The sequence below is a fragment of the Panthera uncia genome, chromosome F1 (genome assembly GCF_023721935.1).
Source record: "Panthera uncia isolate 11264 chromosome F1, Puncia_PCG_1.0, whole genome shotgun sequence".
Lineage (NCBI taxonomy): Eukaryota > Metazoa > Chordata > Mammalia > Carnivora > Felidae > Panthera > Panthera uncia.
Genome location: NC_064813.1, coordinates 22588996 through 22603794, shown reverse-complemented (window position 1 = coordinate 22603794; position 14799 = coordinate 22588996). Strand labels below are relative to the sequence as shown.

Below are 14799 nucleotides of genomic sequence, written 5' to 3'. Positions count from 1 at the left end.
ATTTAAGAGTCTCTTATGTTTTGTCCCCCTCCCTGTTTTTATCTTATTTTTGCTTCCCTTCCCTTATGTTCATCTGTTCTGTGTCTTAAAGTCCTCATATGAATGAAGTCACATGATATTTGTCTTTCTTTGGCTGACCAATTTCACTTAGCATAATACCCTCTAGTTCCATCCACATAGTTGCAAATGGCAAGATTTCATTCTTTTTGATTGCCGAGTAATACTCCATCAAATGTATGTGTGTGTATGTATCTTCTTTATCCATTCATCCATCTATGGACATCTGGGCTCTTTCCATACTTTGGCTATTGTCGATAGTGCTTCTATAAACATTGGGGTACACGTGATCCTTTGAAACAGCATACCTGTATCCCTTAGATAAATACCTAGTAGTGCAATTGGGTAGTTCTATTTTTAATTTTTTGAAGAATCTCCATACTGTTTTCCAGAGTGGCTGCACCAGCTTGCATTACCACCAGCAGTGCAAAAGAGATCCTCTTTCTCTGCATGCTCGCCAACATCTGTTGTTGCCTGAGTTGTTAATGTTAGCTATTTGGACAGGTGTGAGGTGGTATCTCATTGTGGTTTTGATTTGTATTTCCCTGATGATGAGTGATGAGGAGCATGTTTTCATGTGTTGGTTGGCCATCTGGATGTCTTCTTTGGAGAAGTGTCTATTCATGTCTTTTGCCCATTTCTTCACTGGATTATTTGTTTTTGGGGTGTTGTGTTTGATAAGTTCTTTATAGATTTTAGATACTGACCCTTCATCTGATATGCTGTTTGCAACTATCTTCTCCCATTCTGTCAGTTGCCTTTTAGTTTTGCTGATTGTTTCCTTCGCTGTGCAGAAGAAGCTTTTTATTTTTATGAAGTCCCAATAGTTCATTTTTGCTTTTGTTTCCCTTGCCTCCGGAGGTATGTTGAGTAAGAAGTTGCTGTGGCCAAGATCAAAGAGGTTTTTGCCTGCTTTCTCCTCGAGGACTTTGATGGCTTCCTGTCTTACATTTAGGTCTTTCATCCATTTTGTGTTTATTTTTGTGTATTTTGTGTATAAGAAAGTGGTCCAGGTTCATTCTTCTGCATGTCGCTGTCCAGTTTTCCCAACACCACTTGCTGAAGAGACTGTCTTCATTCCATTGGATATTCTTTTCTGCTTTATCAAAAATTAGTTGGCCATATGTTTGTGGGTCCATTTCTGGGTTCTCTATTCTGTTCCATTCATCTGAATGTCTGATTTTGTTCCAGTACCGTACTGTCTTGATGATTACAGCTTTGTGGTATAGCTTGAAGTCTGGGATTATCTCCTGCTTTCGTTTTCTTTTTCAAGATTGCTTTGGCTATTCGGGGTCTTTCTGGATTTTTTAGGATTATTTTAGGATTATTTGTTCTAGCTCTGTGAAGAATGCTGGTGTTACTTTGATAGAGATTGCATTGAATATGTAGGTTGCTTTGGGTAGTATTGATATTTTAACAATATTTGTTCTTCTAATCCAGGAGCATGGAATCTTTTTCCATTTCTTTGTGTCTTCTTCAATTTCTTTCATAAGCTTTCTATAGTTTTCAGTGTATAGATTTTTCACCTCTTTGCCTAGATTTTTTCCTTGGTATTTTATGGTTTTTGGTGCAATTGTAAATGGGATCGATTCCTTGATTTCTCTTTCTGTTGCTTCATTGTTGGTGTATAGGAATGCAACTGATTTCTGTGCATTGATTTTATATCCTGCAACTTTGCTGAATTCATGAATCAGTTCTAGCAGTTTTTTGGTGGAATCTTTTGGGTTTTCCATATAGCGTATCACGTCATCTGCGAAGAGTGAGTTTGACCTCCTCCTGGCTGATTTGGATGCCTTTTATTTCTTTGTGTTGTCTGATTGCAGAGGCTGACTTCCAATACTATGTTGAATAATAGTGGCAAGAGTGGACATCCCTATCTTGTTCCTGACTTTAAGGGGAAAGCTCTCAGTTTTTCCCCATTGAGGATGATATTAGCGTTGGGTCTTTCATATATGGCTTTTATGATCTTGAGGTATGTTCTAGCCCTACTTTCTTGAGGGTTTTTATCAAGAAAGGATGCTGTGTTTTGTCAAATGTTTTCTCTGCATCTATTGAGAGGATCATATGGTTCTTGTCCTTTCTTTTATTGATGTGATGAATCACATTGATTGTTTTGCAGATATTGAACCAGCCCTGCATCCCAGGTATAAATTCCACTTGGTCGTGGTGAATAATTTTTTTAATGTATTGTTGGATCCAGTTGGCTAATATCTTGTTGAGGATTTTTGCATCCATGTTCATCATGGAAATTGCTCTATAGTTCTCCTTTTTAGTGGGGTCTCTGTCTGGTTTTGGAATCAAGGTAATGCTGGCTTCATAGAAAGAGTTTAGAAGTTTTCCTTCCATTTCTATTTTTTGGAACAGCTTCAAGAGAATAGATATTAACTCTTCCTTAAATGTTTGGTAGAATTCCCCTGGAAAGCCATCTAGCCCTGGACTCTGGTTTTTGGGGAGATTTTTACACTTGATCTTAGCCAAAAGGCCGAGAAGCGATGGGGGAGATTTTTGATTACTAATTCAATTTCCTTGCTGGTTATGGGTCTGTTCAAACTTTCTATTTCTTCCTGTTTCAGTTTTGGTAGTGTGTATGTTTCTAGGAATTTTTCCATTTCTTCCAGATTGCCCATTTCATTGGCGTATAATTGCTCATAATATTCTCTTATTATTGTTTTTATTTCTGTTGTGTTGGTTATGATCTCTCCTCTTTCATTCTTGATTTTTATTTATTTGGGTCCTTTCCTTTTTCTTTTTGATCAAAGTGGCTAGTGGTTTATCAATTTTGTTAATTCTTTCAAAGAACCGGCTTCTGGTTTCATTGATCTGTTCTACTGTTTTTTGGTTTGAATAACATTAATTTCTGCTCTAATCTTTATTACGTCCTGTCTTTTGCTGGTTTTGGTTTTATTTGCTGTTCTTTTTCCAGCTCTTTAAGGCATAAGGTTAGGTTGTGTATCTGAGATCTTTCTTCCTTCTTTAGGAAGGCCTGGATTGCTATATACTTTCCTCTTATGAACGCCTTTCCTGCATCCCAGAGATTTTGGGTTGTGGTGTTATCATTTTCATTGGCTTCCATGAACTTTTTGATTTCCTCTTTAACTTCTTGGTTAGCCCATTCATTATTTAGCAGGATGTTCTTTAGTCTCCAAGTATTTGTTACCTTTCCGCATTTTTTCTTGTGGCTGATTTCGAGTTTCAGAGCATTGTGGGCTGAAAATATGCCCGGTATGATCTCGATCTTTTTGTACTTGTTGAGGGCTGATTTGTGTCCCAGTATGTGGTCTATTCTGGAGAACATTCCATGTGCACTGGAGAAGAATGTATATTCCACTGCTTTTGGATGAAATGTTCTGAATATATCTGTTAAGTCCACCTGGTCCTGTGTGTCATTCAAAGCCATTGTTTCCTTGTTGATTTTTTGATTAGATGATCTGTCCATTGCTGTGAGTAGGGTTTTGGAGTCCCCTACTTGTTATGGTATTACTGTCAATGAGTTTATGTTTGTGATTAATTGATTTATATATTTGGGTGCCCTCACATTTGGCACATAAATGTTTACAATTGTGAAGTCTTCTTGGTGGATAGACCCCTTAATTATGATGTAATGCCCTTCTTCATCTCTTGATACAGTCTTTATTTTAAAGTCTAGGTTGTCTGATAGAAGTATGGCTACTCTGGCTTTGTTTTGTGGACCATTAGCATGATAGATGCTTCTCCATCCCCTTATTTTCAATCTGAAGGTGTCTTTAGGTCTAAAGTGGGTCTCTTGTAAACAGCATATAGATGGATCTTGTTATCTTATCCATTCTGTTATCCTGTGTCTTTTGATTGGAGCGTTTTGTCCATTGATGTTTAGAGTGAGTACTGAAAGATATGAATTTATTGCCATTATGTTGCTTGTAGAGTTGGAGTTTCTAGTGGTGTTCTCTGGTCCTTTCTAGTCTTTGTTGCTTTTGGTCTTTGTTTGTTTGTTTGTTTGTTTTTTCATCTTTTCTCCCCTCAGAGAGTGCCCCTTAAAATTTCTTGCAGGGCTGGTTTAGTGGTCACAAACTCTTAATTTTTGTGTGTCTGGGAAACTTTTTATCTCTCCATTTGTTTTGAATGGCAGCCTTGCTGGATAAAGAATTCTTGGCTGCATATTTTTCTGATTCAGCACATTGAATATATTCTGCCACTCCTCTCTTGCCTGCCAAGTTTCTGTGGATAGGTCTGCTGCAAACCTGATCTGTCTTCCCTTGTAGGTTAAGGACCTTCTTCCCCTTGCTGCTTTCATGATTCTCTCCTTGCTTGAGTATTTTGTGAATTTGACTCTGATATGCCTTGTTGATGGTCGGTTTTTGTTGAATTTAATGGGAGTCCTCTGTGCTTCCTAGATTTTGATGTCTGTGTCTTTCCCCAGGTTAGGAAAGTTTTCTGCTATGGCTTGCTCATATAACCTTTCTACCCATATTTCTGTCTCTTCCTCTTCTGCGACCCCTATGATTCTGATGTTGTTCCTTTTTAATGAGTCACTGATTTCTCTAATTCTTAAATCATGCTTTTTTGCCTTACTCTCCCTCTTTTTTTCTGCTTCATTATTCTCCATAAGTTTGTCCTCTAGAGCACTGATTCCCTGTCCTGCTTCACCCATCCTTGCTACTGTGGCATCCATTCAAGATTGTAGCTCAGTTATAGCATTTTTTATTTCATCCTGACTAGCTTTTACTTCTTTTATCTCTGCAGAAAGGGATTCTAATCTATTTTCGACTCCAGCTAGTAATCTTATTATCGTGATTCTAAATTCTGGTTCAGACATCTTACTTGTATCTGTGTTGGTTAAGTCCCTGGGTGTCATTTCTTCCTACTCTTTCTTTTGGGGTGAATTCCTGCTGAATTCTGTGGTTCAGCTTGTGAAGATTGTTGTGTTAATCCTCAGATCAGTTTTCTAGGTATGCAGGATGGTTTATTGTTGGTCTGGCTGTATTTCATGGACGTGAGACACACAAAAAACTTCCATGCTGTTCCACCATCTTGGCTCCTCCCTCACCTTCTAAACTTTTTGAACTGGATTTTTAATGCCTTTTATCATAGAGTATTCTTTTTTTTTTTTTTTTTAATTCTAAAACCCTGCTTGATTTTTCACTGGTTACTTTTTGCCTCATTAAGGGCACATTTTGTAGCCCTTGATTTTACATCTATGTTACAAGAGCATGAATAGACTTCTAATTTACATACTACCCCCTTAGCCTTGTCCACGTTGTCTTTAGGGGGAAGAAGAAGCAATATTGTTGAATTATTTTGAGAGTGGGATCCAAAGTATTCCAAGGATGCAATGAAGTTCACCTTGGCTTTAGTATTTACTCAAAATTTGGGGACGCCTGGGTCACTCAATCGGTTGAGCATCTGATTTCAGGTCAGGTCATGATCTTGTGGTTCGTGAGTTCAAGCCCTCTGTTTGTGGTGCTCTCTGCTGTCATTGCAGAATCTGCTTCAGAGCCTCTGTCTCCTCTCTCTGCCCGTCTCCCATAGGTGCACATGCTCTCTCTCAAAAATGAGTAAATGTTAAAAAAAATATATGCTATTTGGTTTTAGCTCTTGAAATGCTGAATAATTGAATGCCTACTGCAACATTTCTGCATTCCTGAATCCATGTGTGATCAATGATGTTGTGTGGGTTATCATCGTATCTACTGAGAGTAACAACATCAGTAATATGTGGCATATTGGATTTATTGTTAATATCTGAATATTCTCATATATTAATAAGTACTCTAGATGTAACTTATGTGAAATTTTCTTTTGTCAGAGACAAACTATATGTCACAGTAGGTATTTTAGAACTGTCTCATCATGTGTTTAAACAATATGGGATAGAAGCTATTATATATTGAAAAGTTTGCTTGGACAAAAGAAAGCTGTGCTTTGGAAACATTAGTATCAATAGTGCAGAACTTCTAACAACCATTGGTTGTCTGCAAAGAAAGTGGTTCATTTGCTGTTATTTATTTATTGGAGAAGTGAACAAACTTATTTGCCTCAAGATTCTAAGTATTTCTTTATGATATATGGCATCTTCTGTAAAAATCTCCCTATTCACCTATAGGGAAGGTCCCCAAATTGGTGGGACTTCAGTGAAAGCTGAGGTACAGATGAAAAAACAGAGAGAATTTTGTCATCCTGAAAGCCACTTAACATCATTGCATTACCACAATTCTCGATCCATGGTTGATGTATACATGGATGTATCAGCAATGAAAACATTACCAAGGGTAACAATCTTAAGTTTGCTTTTGAAAGTTTCAGAAAGCATTTTTGTGAGCAGTGCACTGTCAGTTTGTGGGATTTCTCCGGTAAGTTGCAGCATCAATATTGACCAAATCTTTTTAAGTCCAGGAGTTGAAGAGGTGAGAAGTTGTACCTCAGTTTACTATTAGATAGAGGGCAGTATTGCCACCAGCAGTGCCCATTATTGGCAGAATTAGCCAAAAAGTAATTTATTCTTCAATTGAGCTAAGTTGAAAGTAAGTATACAATTCAATATCCTGAAGGTAAATCATGATAACCAACAGAGCAGTCTAACAGCTGCTAGTGTTGAGAAATTGTTTCTGTAGGATGTCAAATTTAAAATGGCTACTAAACTTTTACATAACACAAGTGTAATAATAGTTTTGACAGAATTTCACATTTGTTCTTATATCACAAGAGTTCATCAAGAATGGTGTTTCAACTTCAGCTGAAAATTGATTTTACACTAAGTCAGTCATAAAAAAATAAGTATTTTAAAAAAATGAAGAGTATTTGCTCCATGTCTAACTTATATCTAAAAAGAGCTCAGAACTTTAGTATTTTGGGGTTGCAAGTATAAAACCTCATTATCACAGTATATAGCATTTTGCAAAACTAGCTGATAAGAGATGATTTTTAAGATTTAATTTTGTTGGCCTTTTAAAAGGTATTGTATTCAGTTTTCATTAATTATGACCATGTAGACCATAGTGCATAGATTGCTACAAAAGATGCAGTACAGTGTTATAAAGAACAAATAAGGAATGTGAAAGTGCTCAGAGAACTACAGGGTCCCATTAAAATTCTTGAGTTATGTTTTGTTTGTTGTTTTCCTGATTTTTCTTTAATACAGCCAGCATCTTAAACCGGGTATACCAGTAGATGCCAAACAAAGTCCTATTAAAATTAAAATTAAAATTTTATCATTATTTACTAACAGGTAAATAATGATGTGTAGTCTTTTTGTAGGAGGAGATAGAAGATAAAATCAGATGAAGACCTAGGTGAAACTCCTATTAAAAACTCCGAGATGTTTATAGTTTGCTCTTTTGTAATGAATTATTTGAGAAGTCACCTATTTACTATTTCTTTTTCCCCTGCCAGGCTCTAAGCTAATTGGGAGTAAGGACTCAGTGGATGTATCCTCCACTGCCTCTCCAGTGCCTAGCACAGTGACAGGCAATTCGAACACACTCAAGGATTTACTGATATGAATTAACAGATTGTGTTTCATTGATTTTTTTTCACCTTTCTTTTTGACTACAAAGTAGTATCTACTTTTATTAAGCAGGAAAATATCACCTCTAGCTGTTGCTACTTCTAACATTTTAGTACATTTCTTTCAAGACAGTCAACTCGAATGGACTCAAGGATTTATTGATATGAATTAACAGATTGTATTTCATTGATTTTTTTTCACCTTTCTTTTTGACTACAAAGTAATACTACTTTTATTAAGCAGGAAAATATCACCTCTAGCTATTGCTACTTGTAACATTTTAGTACATTTCTTTCAAGACTTTTTATTATGCTTATTTAAATTGTTGAGACCACATTATATATACAGATTTGTGCCCTGCTTGATTTTTGCTGAATGTTATATCAATATGGTATATCAATATGTTTATATCAATATGTTTTGCTGAATGATATATCAGTATATCAATATGTTTTGTTAGATCATTGAAAACTTTCATAAGTATCATTTGAAATGGCCATAATATAATAGCATATTTCTTAGTCATTTCTAAAATTTTAGTATTTACTACCTTACTTTTGCTATTATAAATAATCCTGGATTTTAGAAAAGTTTTTAGTCCATTTTTAATTTTTTTCACCTTGGTATAGATTTCTAAAATGAGAATTACTAGTAAGTCAAAGAATATGAACATTTTTAGAATTCTTAATTATATTGTCAAAAATTCCTTTGTGGAACTGTTACATCATTTTGCATTTCTACCATGAGAGAGTCCATTTTTCAACCCATTGCCAGACTTAATGCTATTTTAAAATCTTTGCTAATTTGGTAGAAGACAATGGTATGTCATTATCATTAGCATGTCTATGATTAGTAGGGAAGTTAAACTTTTTTTCTCAAATGTCTGTTAGCCATTCCCTTTTTCTCACCAGTAATTTTCTGCTTATGTCCTATTCTAGAGTCAGTACTTTTTGATGTGCTTTTTATTTACTAAGGTTGATAAGCTGTCACATATATAACAAATACCATTTCCCAGTTTTAAAATTTTTATTATCTTTCAATATGCTAGAGGGTTTTTTTTAATTACAAAAAAATTTTTTAATGTTTATTTTTGAGAGAGAGACAGAGCACGAGTGGGGCAGAGGCAGAGAGAGAGGGAGGCATAGAATCTGAAGCAGGATCCAGGCTCTGAGTTGTCAGCACAGAGCCTGACACAGGTCTCTAACTCACAAACCATGAGATCATGACCTGAGCCAAGTTGGCTGCTTAACCGAATGAGCCACTCAGGTGTTCCAGTATGTTAAAGTTTTAAAGTAAATAGTCATTTTTTAAGAAGTTTTATTTAAGTAAGCTCTATACCCAGCATGGGGCTCGAACTCACCACCCCAAGATCAAGAGTTATATGCTCTTCCAACTGAGCCAGCCAGTCGCCTTGTAAATAGTCATTTATGTTTATTATTTCCTTTTGCAGTTTTTCTCACCGCTGTGAAGTTTAGGAAGTTCTCTATTAAGAAATCGGATAAATACTCCCTTTTTTTCCCATATGGCTTTTAAGGGATTAATATGAAGTGTAGCAATTATGGTAATTATTTTGCACTTAAGTGTTTAATCTGTAAGGAATTCATATTGCCTGATATTATATGAAGCTATAAATTTGATTTTTTTCCAAATAGCAAACCAGTTATTCCAACACCATTTGTAGAGTAATTCTTTACATTTCATTCTTAGTGTAGTCATGTATTTTTTATGATGTTTGTGTCAAGCCAGTTCTGTCATTTCCCTAACTAAAATGATAGATACAGTGCAACATTACATATAATCATGTGTAACTGTAATGTAACTTAGGTTTCTGTGCTGCTTTACAGATTGAATGTAGAAACCGACACTCCAGGAAGGAGACCAAAAATCAGTTCTTTATCCCCTCAAGGGCCTGTTAAACTCCAGGAAGCATCATATTCCGATGCTAATCAAATTATCTCACAGAGCCCTTCTTCACATGGGACTAAAAAAGATTTAACTAAATATGACAATTTTAAAGATATTAAATTGACAAATGTTAGGAGCAAGGCTGACCATGGAATTAAAAACTTTTGCGGTCCTAAGATTGCCAAAGATGTGAAACCAAAAACAGAAGGCCAAGCAAGTGAAAAACAATGGCCTCATTTACTCACTCAGGGGGAGAAGTTGAAAGAACTCAAGAAAGAAAGGTACAAGAAATTTAGAGACAGTTCTGAAAAATGTGTTTTGGGGAAACGCAAGAGAATCCATTTTTCTCAGGATTGTAATTCCGACAAGATAATCAAGGAATCCCTTGAATCTAGAAGAAGGAAGATCAGTTTCAAAATCCCAATAAAATCCCGTGATACTCTCCAGAAGCTTGTAGAAGAGAATGTCTTCAATTTAGAGTCTAACAATTCAAAGACTAAGCAGGAGAAGAAAGAAAGACTGAAAGGTTCCCAAGCTTCATTAAATTTGACTAGGCACAAAAGTGAACGTTTATTTTCAGAATCCACGTGTAAACAGGCTGTACATGAGTGGAAAGGAAAATATCATCATGAGCATCGAGAAAGTAATGATTCAGGTTCTGGTGAAAACCCAATCCAGGTAAGGTGGTGCAAAATGAGAATGTCAGTTGTAGCAAAGAATTTTAATAACAGTCAGGTTTGAGTTTTTTCTATTATTAATAGTGATCTCAGAGAGCGGATTCACCTTAGGAAGATATTTGTTGGTTCCTTTATTTTACCTTTTTAATTCCAACCTCCTTAGGAAGATAATCCCAGTAAGTATCAAGGATACTTGGTAATAGAAGGTAATTGTGAAAAGGTAGAAAGCAGCACTTACAGAGAGTCCTTTCAAAAAAAGCACTGTGACCGTCTCTTAGGCTCTTCTCTAACCCTGGTTACTGTGGAACATCCAGGTTACTCTTCTGAAGAGCTATTCCTTTAACGAGTCGTTTTGGAGTGCCACTACCAGGCACTGCAATCACAGTCTCTGTTTTCAGAGACTCCTTCATGTGAGGAGACACACAAGCAATCATCTTAAGTCTAATAAGTACTTATCACTTAACATGGGAATACACAGCCAGGGAATAATGGCCTTGTACACTGTAGAGGGGCTACTTAAGAAAGGTTTGCTGGACAGGGTCACATTTAAACTGAGAGCTAAAGAATGAAAAGGAGTTATTCAGGTGAAGCCAGGTAGGGTAGGATGGGAGAAGCAGGGATGTTCCAAGCAAACGGAACTAGTATACAGAGATCCAGCCTGGAAAGTTTGGCACATCTCTTTTGCCTCTAAATTATGCAATAAATCAACACGTGTGGACTAGTTGGAGAACCTAATCTCTCTAGCCTCGTTCCTGTGGCAAATAAAATTATTTATCTTTATAACTTTTTTTAATGTTTATTTTTGAGGGGCAAGGGAGGGGCAGAGAGAGAGAGAGACCCAGACTCTGAAGCAGGCTCCAGACTCTGAGGTGTCAGCACAGAGCCCGATGCTAGGCTCGAACTCAGGAGCCGTGAGATTCAGACCCGAGCTGAAGTCGGACACTTAAACGACTGAGCCACCCAGACACCCCTAGAATTATTTACCTTTAAGAGAACTTAAGAACTTTGGAATTTCACAACTTCTGACAGCCTGATGTTTAGAGACTGCTTATAAACGGGTAGTTGAGCCTACCTGCTTTTAGGAACGAAGACTATAAGATACTTCCTAGGAGACACAGAGGGATTATAACTAGGGAGGCTGGAAGAGCTGGAGAGAGTACTTTTCGTTCAGTGAAACTGAAAGAGTCCAAAGAAGAAAACAGTTGAGTTTGTTCTTTTTATTGCTTTCTTAAAAGAAAGCTCCAGTTTTCTTGGGTTACAACCAGTTCTCTAGAGAAAATGTAAGAAAGGAATTTGAAGTTGCAAGATGTTCAGTGAACACTTTGGTGTCATTGCTTGATGTTCCCCCTGTACTATGCACATAAGGAACAGTACGAGAAAGCCCCAGCAGTACACCTTACAGTCTCTTTTTGTCTCTAAATAGAATTACCACATAAATCAAAAGAGGTACTTAGTATGAATATTAATTAAGTTGTAGGAGAAGCAGTTTTTGCATGATTACTTTCCAGTTCTTGGCATTAAAACTCCTTATAAACTGTTCCTTTGATAGCAATCTAATCTGACTTAAAGTCCTTTAAACACAGGAGCAGCAAGTAAATATTGTTCTTATCTTAGTATATTCTCCTTAGCATATTATTGACAGTAGTTAATCTTCCTAACGTTATGTTTGTTGTTTTTCTCACAAATTCTTTAATAGATAATTATCTTCCTAAAATAATGAGTGTACTTCACAAGGAAATAATTATTATTTTCTGGATTTGGTAATCCTGTTATTGAGTAATCCCATTATGCTTTCCAAAGAGAAAATACCTTCTTTTGTTTCTTATATTTTATAGCCCTTTGATAGAGACCCCTTCATTTGCACCCTCCCCTCACCGTTGAAAACTAATGGTCCAGAGATTTATAGTTCATAGGCCACTTTTACTTTTATTTTTTTATAGGCCACTTTTATAAATAGCATCCTCCTCCTACAGGTCTATGAGGTAGCAATTCAACAGTTCATCAAACATTAATTAAAGCTGCCTATTATGTATCAGGTACACTTCTAGTTTCTAGGGATTTAGAGATGAATAAGATGATCTTTACCCTCAAGAATTTCCCAAGGAGGCAGATTAGTAGACAAATACAGTTGCAATACAGTGAAATAAACATTAGAGCCCTAAGAATTGGGCTGGTGTTAGTATAAATTTGGGGGTGAGTTAAGGAAGGGCTGACAGAGTAGAGATTCTTGAGCTTGGTGTGAAGGGTGTGTAGAGCAAGAAATAAGAGTTCTCCCAGGGTGGAGGGCCAGCGTGGTAATGGTACCAAGTCATGAGATTGTCCCATGGCAGAGCATACATGGGGACTTAAGTTGTTCAGTATGACTACAGTTGAGATGTGTAGAAAATCTGCATATAGGAGAGGGAGTGGGAGAGGAAGCCAGGGTCAGGCAATGGACTACTTTGTATCCCATGGGAAAGATTTGTTCTGTTTTACCTTGTGTGCCTTAGATGGTGTAGAGAGCCACTGAAATATAACCAGGGAAGCAGTATAATCTGGTTTTCAGTTTAGAATCACTCCAGTAGATAAAGCCATTGTTACTCTCATTATTGATACTCCTTTTTGTCATCCCCAGGGAAGGCTGTATCCCAGTTCATTTATTTAATAAAGTGTGGTAAGAGGAGGCAAACAAATGCCCACTGAGACTTTCTTTTTTTAATAGGGAGAAGTCTTCAGGAACAATTGACCTGAACTTTTTGGTTTGGAGAAGTGATAGAAAATTTATTAAAGTCACTGGAAGTGGCCTGTGGTCAAAGAGAGTGAAGGGTAGTAGTGACCTATGTAAACGAACAACAGGACTTTAAATATCAGGAGTTGTAGGAAATTCTGATAATATTCTCTGGCTTGTTTGGCACTTCCTAATGGAAGAGAACCTTAAGGATCTGGTGAGATTTAAAGTCAATTGGAGAAGAGATTGTAAAATCCAGAGTCATGACACAGTAAAGCTATAATGAGCCTATGTGTGTGATGTATATGGTATTATAGCATGTGAAGACTGGCGTTGGGAATTTAGGATGAAAGCTGAATTCCCAGTAAAGCAACCTATGATATACTTGTTTAAAGGGAATATGTAATTTATACCATATATAGCTGCCTGTAAAATACATGTGAATTTGGTGCTATTTTGCAGAATTCTTAGAAGAAGATTTAATTTAGCAGTGGCTTTTGCTGAATTCCCTATTACCTGTACATAGGGTCAGGTAAATCTCATCTGCTTAGCAAAAGTGCCAGTGGAAAATTGGAGAGATTTTTGACTTCTGTTGAAAGACAAAAATTAAAACACAGACCTCTGGTGCTCTACCCATGTATAAGACAACTAGGTATTTTTTAGCTTTTCTCCTTCAGCCATATCGTAATCTTTAGGTTCCCTTTGTTTTGTCATGTTACTTTTATTTTTATTTTTGTAAGAAGATGTTAAGTAATCTCTACACCCAATGTGAGGCTTAAATCCACAACCCCGAGATTAAGAGGCACATGCTCCACCGACTGAGCCAGCCAGGCGCCCCTGTCATGTCACTCTTACAAGTGGGTCAGCTACTCCTGGGTGAAAATTTCCCACCATTGAAGGTCAGCTTGTTTACCTTGGTCATGGTTCTTTCTGTTTCTCAGGGTAGCATGTAGTTCTACTCTTATAATACAAGTATTTTTAGGTGAAGGAGTAAATGTTAAACAATTTCTATCTTGTTTCATTGACTTAACCTTTCTTCTAAAAAAGATTTTTTTAACGTTTATTTATTTTTGAGAGACAGAGACAGAGTGTGAGTGGGGGAGGGGCAGAGAGAGAGGGAGACACAGAATCCAAAGCAGGCTCCAGGCTCTGAGCTGTCAGCACAGAGCCCGATGTGGGGCTCAAACTCAAGACTACAAGATGATGACCTGAGCTGAAGTCAGACGTTCAACTGACTGAGCCACCCAGGTGCCCCTTGTTTCACTGACTTAACAGAATGAGGCTTTTTTATTTTAGGGGAAGTTTCTATCTAGGGACAATTTGCCTCTTGGGGGGGCATTTGGCTGTTCAGTAGATAGAGACATATTTGATTGTCAAGATTGGGAGGGAGAGGTGCTGCTGGTATCTAGTGGGTAGAGGCAAGGGATACTGTTAAACAGCATAATGCACATAATAACCCCTAACACAAAGAATTATCTGATACCACATGTAAATAGTGCCAACGTTGCAAACCCTACCCTAGGTATATACTTCATCCTTAACTAATGAAATTATTTTTCATTTCAGAGTTTTGAACCTCCATGTTCTTCAGTGTCCCTTGAAAGTATTCAAGATACAGATCAAGAGGTTACTGATATACTTATTTACTTTGAATATTTTAATGAAATTAAGTCAAACAGTTCCTATATTTATAGATTAAAAAACGGCTATGAAAACCTTGATAATATGAAAATAACAGTGATATCTCTACCTAATATGTAAGTTTGTGAAGTCATGAAAAACTAGTTGGGAAAATACTTAATTTACTTAATCACCTTTATGTCTTTGTTTTTAATAAGCTCTAAACTGGTTTTAATAAAGAGCATGGAGCCTGTGTCCACAAGTTATATGAATTCTCATTTAATGTTATCACACATTTGCATGCTTATACCTAGGCTTGCCAAACTGCAGTGTGATATTAACTTGTTGGCTTC

General features: G+C 36.7%; 1 protein-coding gene across 3 annotated transcripts in view; it reads left to right on the top strand.

Moving 5' to 3' along the window:
* The window catches only part of SWT1 (SWT1 RNA endoribonuclease homolog), a 102600-nt gene that overhangs the window by 9423 nt on the left and 78378 nt on the right, over positions 1-14799 (top strand). For all 3 annotated transcript variants that reach the window (XR_007458736.1, XM_049634072.1, XM_049634071.1), the window contains exons 5-6: positions 9382-10120; positions 14393-14452. Coding sequence is in view for 2 of the 3 variants with exons in the window: in XM_049634072.1 (XP_049490029.1) it covers positions 9382-10120; positions 14393-14452 (799 nt within the window). In the remaining variant the exon portion in view is untranslated. The remainder of the gene's footprint in view (positions 1-9381; positions 10121-14392; positions 14453-14799) is intronic.